Source organism: Ranitomeya variabilis, chromosome 1 (assembly GCF_051348905.1).
Source record: "Ranitomeya variabilis isolate aRanVar5 chromosome 1, aRanVar5.hap1, whole genome shotgun sequence".
Classification (NCBI taxonomy): Eukaryota; Metazoa; Chordata; class Amphibia; order Anura; family Dendrobatidae; genus Ranitomeya; species Ranitomeya variabilis.
In genome coordinates, this window is record NC_135232.1 from 905899853 (window position 1) to 905910933 (window position 11081).

Consider the following 11081-nt stretch of genomic DNA (forward strand, 5'->3'; position numbering starts at 1 on the left):
AGAATGCACAAAGTAGTCATGGAGCAGAAGGAAACTAAGGGAGTGCAGCCATAGTAGGACTTCTGTCTCACCTGGTAACCAGCAGCCAGGGGAAGTCTCCTGCACAGCTCCGCGAGTAACGGCATCGTTCAGACGCGGGGCACCGGGCTCATAGCAGTCCTCTGCCGCTCATAGCACAAGTTCCGGGCTCCAACTCGCCGCCGTGACCGCGGGTACGAGGCGCTGCACTTCCTCCCTCCTGCCACTTCTCAGAGCCGCCTCCCTCCGCTCCTCACAGCTGCACCCTCCTCCGCCGCCGCCAGGGGGAGCAGCGCGGATGTTGTGCTGTGCTGTGCGCGCGGGGCTCCGGGCTGGGTGCTTATAGTGGGGGGCGCCTTCCTCTAACACCGAAGGCCGCTAAAATGACAAATGAATCGCCAGGGGGCGCACATAGAGAAGAAGAACCCCAGAGCAAAAATCAGACTGCGACCCCTCATCCACATGTCCGCTCTTCTAGAATCACAGTTACCCTGATTCGGAACAGTGTACAGAGGCCGCCAAGCACCGGACCTCCAACAAGACCCTCCTGCGGCAAAGTGCAGCGTGTATGGCCGCCAGTCAGCTCCTTGCTGAGGCAGTCACTGAAAGAGGACCTGAGGTCACAGTGGCCGGTGTTTGCTATTTTCCACAACGCCTCTGACCAGTGTTTGCTTTTGTAAAATCCGCCATGCGGTTACAGGGACCTTTTATGTTTTATGCTAGTTTCTATGGCCTCTAGCAAGGGGGTGTGGCTATCAGGAATCCCAGTGGGTGTGGCTCTCAGGATTCCCTAGGGTTGTGTCTCTCAGGATTCCCTGGGGGTGTGGCTCTCAGGATTCCCTGGGGGCGTGGCTCTCAGGATTCCCTGGGGGCGTGGCTCTCAGCATTCCCTAGGGGTGTGGCTCTCAGGATTCCCAGTGGGTGTGGCTCTCAGGATTCCCAGTGGGTGTGGCTCTCAGGATTCCCTAGGGGCGTGGCTCTCAGCATTCCCTAGGGGTGTGGCTCTCAGGATTCCCAATAGATGTGGCTCTCAGGATTCCCTAGGGGCGTGTCTCAGGATTCCCTGGGGGTGTGGCTCTCAGGATTGCTTAAGGGTGTGGCTCTCAGGATTCCCTAGGGGTGTGGCTCTCAGGATTCCCTAGGGGCATGGCTCTCAGGATTCCCTAGGGGCGTGGCTCTCAGGATTCCCAGTGGATGTGGCTCTCAGGATTGCCTAAGGGTGTGGCTCTCAGGATTCCCTGGGGGCGTGGCTCTCAGGATTCCCTGGGGGCGTGGCTCTCAGCATTCCCTAGGGGTGTGGCTCTCAGGATTCCCAGTGGGTGTGGCTCTCAGGATTCCCTAGGGGCGTGGCTCTCAGCATTCCCTAGGGGTGTGGCTCTCAGGATTCCCAGTAGATGTGGCTCTCAGGATTCCCTAGGGGCGTGTCTCAGGATTCCCTAGGGGTGTGGCTCTCAGGATTGCCTAAGGGTGTGGCTCTCAGGATTCCCTAGGGGTGTGGCTCTCAGGATTCCCTATGGGTGTGGCTCTCAGGATTCCCTAGGGGTGTGGCTCTCAGGATTCCCAGTGGATGTGGCTCTCAGGATTCCCTAGGGGCGTGTCTCAGGATTTCCTGGGGGTGTGGCTCTCAGGATTGTCTAAGGGTGTGGCTCTCAGGATTCCCTAGGGGTGTGGCTCTCAGGATTCCCTATGGGTGTGGCTCTCAGGATTCCCTAGGGGCATGGCTCTCAGGATTCCCAATAGATGTGGCTCTCAGGATTCCCTAGGGGCGTGTCTCAGGATTCCCTAGGGGTGTGGCTCTCAGGATTCCCAATAGATGTGTCTCTCAGGATTCCCTAGGGGCGTGTCTCAGGATTCCCTAGGGGTGTGGCTCTCAGGATTGCCTAAGGGTGTGGCTCTCAGGATTCCCTAGGGGTGTGGCTCTCAGGATTCCCTATGGGTGTGGCTCTCAGGATTCCCTAGGGGCGTGGCTCTCAGGATTCCCTATGGGTGTGGCTCTCAGGATTCCCTAGGGGCATGGCTCTCAGGATTCCCTAGGGGAGTGGCTCACAGGATTCCCAGTGGATGTGGCTCTCAGGATTCCCTAGGGGCGTGTCTCAGGATTCACTGGGGGTGTGGCTCTGAGGATTCCCTGGGGGTGTGGCTCTCAGGATTGCCTAAGGGTGTGGCTCTCAGGATTCCCTAGGGGTGTGGCTCTCAGGATTCCCTAGGGGTGTGGCTCTCAGGATTCCCTAGGGGCGTGGCTCTCAGGATTCCCTAGGGGTGTGGCTCTCAGGATTCCCTAGGGGTGTGGCTCTCAGGATTCCCTAGGGGCGTGTCTCTCAGGATTCCCTGGGGGTGTGGCTCTCCGGACTCCCTGAGAGCAATCTAATATCATCGTTCTGTGCATATGGAAACACATAGTCTAAACAAAGCTATTAAACATGAATTGATCCATGTGCTTGCAGCCATTCAGCGGCCTTTTAATGGTTGCCGTCAGCCAGTATAAATTCACACTAAGAATTTAATTCCCAAGTCTCAGCATGTCTAAACACAAATGAGCAAAACAACCGCTTGCCGAGTGAAATGAATTATTCAGGTGAAATGATCGGCTGTCGTTTAGAAGCCTGTGTAGGCCAACTACACTCCCATACACACAACCATCACTTTGCATAATATAGAATATCTCTGCACTTGGCAGCACATTTTTTGTTTACACAGAACATCGTGCTGCCAAAGGCAATTATTTTTAAACAAGCTGAAAGAGTATCTGTCACTTGCTCAAAAAAATTGAGTTACATACCTTGTAAAAATCCCTCAGCGCCCCTGATTATTCAGCTCTTTTGTTGTGTGCTGCATCACTCCATTGCAGAGATAGTCACGGTTGTTGCTTTCGGAGTGCCGTATGTGTAATCTCTGCTTGCAGACCAACTGGGCATTTCTTCAGAGTCTTTTCTAGGTGCGTATGCTTTTGTTACTCCATCATTTCCTCCAAGATGTTGACAGCGTCTCAGATAGAGAGGTGGAAGTGCATGCCCCAAGAGAACACTGAAAGATACATACAGTTGGTCTGCAAGCAGAGAATTCACATATCGTTCTCCAAAAACATAAACGTGAATATCTCTGCGATGAAGCAACACAGGCCCAAACTGAAAACATTGGCTAAATCAGGGGAGCTCAACAATTTTTACAAGGTATTAAAATCTTATTTTTTTTGCGCAACTTACATGTACCTCTTTAAAGATAAACTATTAGGTCCTTCAACACTTTTAAGCTGCCCCATTTACTTTTTAGACCTTTATTCAGTTATTCCAGGATTGTGTTCAATGTTTTATGCAACTGTGAATATTTGAGCAAAATTCAATGTTCAATTACTGAGAACAGTCCATGTTCGGTAGCTGCGGTCACGGCCCCTGGACGTGATTGACAATTCTGTATCTTTCCAATGCTCCTTCCACCATCCCTCTGCCCCTGTCACCGCTCTGCTCTGCCATGGGCTTGCCAAAGCATCTGCCTTTGGATCTGCAAGCTATTAGGACAGCTGTGTGAGGGGGAAGAGAGATCCAAGGAGAAGCACAAACGATAAAGATCTTGGCTATGCTCCTGCTGACAATCCGCGAGGCATGGCTGCAGCTAATGAACCCGAATAGTCTCAGCGTGTAAACTCCTTATCGGACTAGTTCTGATTCATTAGTGAGGTGCTCTGTGTTATGGGGCAGTTTGAAAGTATCGGGAACCGGACAGGTTCTAAACAGGAACGGCTATGTGTCTGAAAAAAGTAGGCCTTTTATCTAAGCATGTGCAAATACCTTAACGATTTGTTGATGAAAAATAAATGTACATGGGCAAGGCCTAATGTTGTTTCCTGTGTAACCAGATGGCATACAGTATCCATAAGGAATCAGTTATTTCATGTGTTCATTGAATATGATGTACTAGTCTCATCTGAAAAGCATAAAAGACTAGTGAATGCTGCCTTTTATTTACAAACATGTTCGGTCCATACGAGACAACGCTTGTTTGAATGATTTAAGTTCAGTAAAAAAACGCGGTCTGTTGGGTGCTGTCCCATAGAACCACATAGGGAAAAATCCCCATTATTAAAAGCTACGCGTTTCGCAGTTGAGCTGACTTCTTCCTCAGGCGTATCTTCTTTTTCCGCTTTATTTTTTCACTCTCCTTCTAAGAGCCATACATTTTTTACTTTTATGCCAACGTAGCCATATGAGGGCTTGTTTTCTGCAGGTTGAGGTGCACTTGTGAATGATGCTGTTCATTTTACCATAATAAAGTACTGAAAAATACAACAAATATTCCAAGTTGGTGGAAATTGTGGGAAAAAAAATTGCAATTCCTCCATAGATTTTGGGGGGTTTGTATTTATGGTGCGATAAAAATGACCTGGCAACGTGATTCTTCAGGTCAGTGAGATGATGACAATACCAAGTGTGTAACAGTAAAGCACATAGACTGTTGTGTCCTAGTACACAGCTTCCCTTCCCCATGTGGCCGTCAGGGTTGCCCCCTATGCATAAATTGATGCACAGTATGTAAAAATAGGCAATTTTCTTCTGTTCAAGGAGAAATTGTGATGTGTCTGTGTTTCTGTTTTGAGCAGGTTATTGTGATTAATTATCCTGATTTTCCAGCGCACAGTGAGTGCTGCTACAGCCATTATATTCATTCTCCGGGCAGCAGAAAACTATCATTTATAATTTACATGAGACATTTTAGTTTTCCAATGTGCCTGTAAAAAAAATGTGGATTTTTGTCTCAGATTGTTGAATGAGTTGTCCAGAAACCATCAGATGCACAGCCCATGTGGCCATACAATACGCTGTCCTTACTGGCATGCAGAGGAGCAGAGATGGCGTAGTCATGTTATTATAAAAACACCTGCCCCAATGCCTGTCCTGTCACAGTCCATAGCTGCCAGCTGCTCTCTGTTCCGTGTGTGGTGCCATCCAGCACCGCTCTCCGAATGCTCCTACTACCCCCTCCTCCGCCATCCTGCTGAAGTGGCTGTAATGGTGAGAGTTCAGTGCGATCATTCCAACTAAACGTGTCCAGCGTCGCTCAATTCATTTTCGGTGAGTGAAACCACACATGTCTAGTCGGCACTTGACTGTATGTATGCAAATCGCCAGCGCGAGAGAATCCTGACAGCGTGCAGTGCGCACTGTGAGAAGTCAGAAGTCTGCAGTCACATAGAATGACTGCAGACTCATCAGAAACTTGGACATTCCCTTTAATGCTCCTAACAAAAATATGAGAATTTGTCAGCATCACAAAAATACATTTACATCCAGGCACCTGATAGATCATGTTGCCTCTGGAGTCGTTTGGTTTATTTTCTTCATCTTGTCCAGAACCCATGATGAGTTTTCTCATCCACAGCCCGTCTCTGCAGACTGCCATCTTCTCCGGTCTTCTGCAGCACATCCTCACACGATGCCCTTAAAGATAGCAGTGTCATTACAATGCTCCCAAATAAAAATATCTGCCCTACACTGAGCCACTGAATAAATAAGTGCTCATCAGTATATTCCCTGCACAAAATATGACCCCCACACTGTTCCTCTTATGGTGCATGCCCTCCACACTGCCCTCTCCTTTCCATACTGGGCCCCCTCTTCACACTTGGTCCCTCCTATAGAGCTCAGTCTCTATAAAATGCCCCCTCACCACACTCCCCCCTCCTTGGTATGCTGTTCCCTAACACTGTCCCCCCATGCCACCCCAAACACTACTCAGTCTCTATTCTGTGACCACTCACACTTTTTTCCCCTATACTGTCTCCTTACACTATTTCTCTAAATAGTCTCATCACACATTTCCCCTCCCTCATACATTTGCCCTCTCAAGTTCCATACTGCCTCCTCGACTCATCCTTCTTACTCCCCGTACTGTGTCTGCACCCATCTCATCACCCTCACTCCCCATACTGTGTCCGCATACATTTTCCCCTCACTCCTCACACTGTGTCTGCATACATACCCCCATTCCTCATATTGTGTCCACACCCTTACATGCCCCTCATCTCACCCCTTCCTCATATTGTGTCTTCAAATTTCACCAGCTCCCAATATTGTTTCTGCACATGTCCCTTCTTTGCTCCCCAAACTTGTGCCCTCAAATCATCCCCACACTAAATGTCCTCCAGCCCTGTTACACTAAATACCCCATCACAGTAAATGTCCCCTAGGTACCTTACAATAAATACCTTCATCACAATAAGTCTCCCACAGGCCTGTTACACTAAATGCCCCCATTAAAGTAAATCTTCCCCAGGCCCATTACAGTATAGGCCCCGTCTCACATAGCGAGATCGCTAGCGAGATCGCTGCTGAGTCACAAGTTTTGTGACGCAGCAGCGACCTCAGTAGCGATCTCGCTATGTGTGACACGTACCAGCGATCAGGCCCCTGCTGTGAGATCGCTGGTCGTGTCGGAATGGCCTGGACCTTTTTTTGGTCGTTGAGGTCCCGCTGACATCGCTGAATCGGTGTGTGTGACACGGATCCAGCGATGTCTTCACTGGTAACCAGGGTAAACATCGGGTTACTAAGCGCAGGGCCGCGCTTAGTAACCCGATGTTTACCCTGGTTACCAGCGTAAATGTAAAAAAAAAAAAACAGTACATACTCACCATCTGTTGCCCGTCAGGTCCCTTGCCGTCTGCTTCCTGCTCTGACTGCCGCCGTAAAGTGAGAGCACAGCAGTGACGTCACCGCTGCGCTCTGCTCTCACTGTACGGCGGCTCAGTCAGAGCAGGAAGCAGACGGCAAGGGACCTGACGGGCAACAGATGGTGAGTATGTACTGTTTGTTTTTTTTGGTAACCAGGGTAAACATCGGGTTACTAAGCGCGGCCCTGCGCTTAGTAACCCGATGTTTACCCTGGTTACCCGGGTGCTGCAGGGGGACTTCGGCATCGTTGAAGACAGTTTCAACGATGCCGAAGTCGTTCCCCTGATCGTTGGTCGCTGGAGAGAGCGATCTGTGTGACAGCTCCCCAGCGACCACACAGCGACACAACAGCGACGCTGCAGCGATCAGCATCGTTGTCTGTATCGCTGCAGCGTCGCTGTGTGTGACGGGGCCTTATGTCTCCCCACACACAGTAAATACCCCCAGGCAGTAAATACCTCCCACACACAGTAAATACCTCCCCAGGGCAGTAAATACCCCCCCACACACACCCAGTAATACCCCCCATAAACAGTAAATACTCCCCACAAGCACACACAGTAATACCCCCACATTAAATACACACAGTAAAACCTCCACACAGTAAATACACACACAGTAATACCCCCACACACACAGTAATATCCCCTACTACAGTAATATCCCCTACCACACAATAAATACCCCTACACACAGTAAATATACAGGTCCTTCTCAAAAAATTAGCATATAGTGTTAAATTTCATTATTTACCATAATGTAATGATTACAATTAAACTTTCATATATTATTGATTCATTATCCACCAACTGAAATTTGTCAGGTCTTTTATTGTTTTAATACTGATGATTTTGGCATACAACTCCTGATAACCCAAAAAACCTGTCTCAATAAATTAGCATATTTCACCCATCCAATCAAATAAAAGTGTTTTATAATAACAAACAAAAAAACCATCAAATAATAATGTTCAGTTATGCACTCAATACTTGGTCGGGAATCCTTTGGCAGAAATGACTGCTTCAATGCGGCGTGGCATGGAGGCAATCAGCCTGTGACACTGCTGAGATGTTATGGAGGCCCAGGATGCTTCAATAGCGGCCTTAAGCTCATCCAGAGTGTTGGGTCTTGCGTCTCTCAACTTTCTCTTCACAATATCCCACAGATTCTCTATGGGGTTCAGGTCAGGAGAGTTGGCAGGCCAATTGAGCACAGTAATACCATGGTCAGTAAACCATTTACCAGTGGTTTTGGCACTGTGAGCAGGTGCCAGGTCGTGCTGAAAAATGAAATCTTCATCTCCATAAAGCATTTCAGCCGATGGAAGCATGAAGTGCTCCAAAATCTCCTGATAGCTAGCTGCATTGACCCTGCCCTTGATGAAACACAGTGGACCAACACCAGCAGCTGACATGGCACCCCACACCATCACTGACTGTGGGTACTTGACACTGGACTTCAGGCATTTTGGCATTTCCTTCTCTCCAGTCTTCCTCCAGACTCTGGCACCTTGATTTCCGAATGACATGCAAAATTTGCTTTCATCAGAAAAAAGTACTTGGGACCACTTAGCAACAGTCCAGTGCTGCTTCTCTGTAGCCCAGGTCAGGCGCTTCTGCCGCTGTTTATGGTTCAAAAGTGGCTTTACCTGGGGAATGCGGCACCTGTAGCCCATTTCCTGCACACGCCTGTGCACGGTGGCTCTGGATGTTTCCACACCAGACTCAGTCCACTGCTTCCTCAGGTTCCCCAAGGTCTGGAATCGGTCCTTCTCCACAATCTTCCTCAGGGTCCGGTCACCTCTTCTCGTTGTACAGCGTTTTCTGCCACATTGTTTCCTTCCAACAGACTTACCATTGAGGTGCCTTGATACAGCACTCTGGGAACAGCCTATTTGTTGAGAAATTTCTTCCTGGGTCTTACCCTCTTGCTTGAGGGTGTCAATGATGGCCTTCTTGACATCTGTCAGGTCGCTAGTCTTACCCATGATGGGGGTTTTGAGTAATGAACCAGGCAGGGAGTTTTTAAAAGCCTCAGGTATCTTTTGCATGTGTTTAGAGTTAATTAGTTGATTCAGAAGATTAGGGTAATAGGTCGTTTAGAGAACCTTTTCTTGATATGCTAATTTATTGAGACAGGTTTTTTGGGTTATCAGGAGTTGTATGCCAAAATCATCAGTATTAAAACAATAAAAGACCTGACAAATTTCAGTTGGTGGATAATGAATCTATAATATATGAAAGTTTAATTGTAATCATTACATTATGGTAAATAATGAAATTTAACACTATATGCTAATTTTTTGAGAAGGACCTGTACACAGTAAAACCCCAACACAGTAAATACACACAGTAATACCCCCCCACAGTAAATAGACAGTAATACTCCCACACACAGTAATATCCGCTACCACACAGTAATTACACACTAGAAGTCTAAGCGCCGTTTGTGCTCGAAACGCGTCCAGCGACTACATGGTAGCTTCCATCCAAATGATGTAATTTTTCGCTTGTCAGCAGTTTTCCAAATTTGAATATGTTTAAAAAAAATTGTGATACTTTTTATTCCTGGATCTGGATTTTTCTTTCCATGTGCAGTAATTACACACACAGTAATTCCCCCACACACAGTAAATAAACACACACATTAATAACCCCCCCTGCACAGCAATACCCCCCACACACTCAGCAATACCTCCCCACACACATCAGTACCCCCCATACACACAGCAATACACCCACACACAGCAAGCACAGTGGTTAGCACTGCAGCCTTGCAGTGTTGGGGTCCTGGGTTCAAATCCCACCAAGGACAACATCTGCAAAGAGTTTGTATGTTCTCTCCGTGTTTGCGTGGGTTTCCTACAGGTTCTCCGGTTTCCTCCCACACTCCAAAGACATACTGATAGGGATTCTAGATTGTGAGCCCCAATGGGGGCAGTGATGATAATGTGTGCAAACTGTAAGGGTGTGTGCACATGTTGCAGATTTGCCTGTGGATTTTTCTACACTAAATCCGCAGTTCTTTACAGAAAGCGCAGGTGTGGTTTTGATGCATTTTTGTATGCGTTTTTGAAAGCTAAATAAAGATGTATTATTGAACAAAAAAAAAAGATTTGTGATGTCATGTCTTGTCCAACTTCCTCTTTTACATTTGTCCAACCCACACTCCATTACACACAGATAGATAGATAGATAGATAGATAGATAGATAGATAGATAGATAGATAGATAGATAGATATAGATATAGATAGATTGATAGAGATAGATATAGATAGAGAGATAGAATGATAGATAGATAGATAGATAGATAGATAGATAGATAGATAGATAGATAGATAGATAGATAGAATGATAGATAGATAGATAGATAGATAGATAGATAGATAGATAGATAGATAGATAGAATGATAGATAGATAGATAGATAGATAGATAGATAGATAGATAGATAGATAGATAGATAGATAGATAGATAGATAGATAGAATGAGGATGGATAGATGTAGATATATCTATGGATAGATGTAGATAGATCTATGGATAGATGGGGATAGTTAGGCTACTTTCACATATCAGTTTTTTTCCGTCAGGCAGGATCCGGCGAATTTTTGAAAAAACGGATCCGTTGCAAATAGTGAAAAACTGATGCAACTGATCCGGTTTTTTTTTAGAGAACAGAAAATGTGCATGATTTGAATGGAAACATGCATGAAAAACCGGATTTGGAGGCCGGATTCATCATTTCACATCTCAGTTTCATACATTTTTCACCGGATCTGTCACTGGTCGTTTTTTCTCCAGACGTAAAAAACGTTCTGTACGTTTTCTCCATCCGCCGGAAACAGCTTTTCTGATGGATCCGGCAAAAAATGGATGAAACATGTGGCCATCAGGCGCAATCCGGCGCTATTACAACTCTATGAGAAAAAAACGGATCCGGCGGAAAACCCCCCCCCCCCGGATCCATTGTTTTCAAAACTCGCCGGATTGTGCCTGACGGCAAAAACCTGATGTGTGAAAGTAGCCAGTTAGATATATGGATAGATATATCTATGTATATATATATATATATATATATATATACACTCACTGGCCACTTTATTAGGTACACCTGTCCAACTTCTTGTTAACACTTAATTTCTAATCAGCCAATCACATGGCGGCAACTCAGTGCATTTAGGCATGTAGACATGGTCAAGACAATCTCCTGCAGTTCAAACCGAGCATCAGTATGGGGAAGAAAGGTGATTTGAGTGCCTTTGAACGTGGCATGGTTGTTGGTGCCAGAAGGGCTGGTCTGAGTATTTCAGAAACTGCTGATCTACTGGGATTTTCACGCACAACCATCTCTAGGGTTTACAGAGAATGGTCCGAAAAAGAAAAAAAATCCAGTGAGC

General features: G+C 46.7%; 1 protein-coding gene across 1 annotated transcript in view; it reads right to left on the bottom strand.

Moving 5' to 3' along the window:
• Positions 1-668, bottom strand: part of MCUB (mitochondrial calcium uniporter dominant negative subunit beta) — a 156782-nt gene extending 156114 nt beyond the window's left edge. The window contains exon 1 of the mRNA XM_077278973.1: positions 72-668. Coding sequence (XP_077135088.1) covers positions 72-125 — 54 coding nt within the window. The 5' untranslated portion in view covers positions 126-668. The remainder of the gene's footprint in view (positions 1-71) is intronic.
• Positions 669-11081: the final 10413 nt, after the last annotated feature.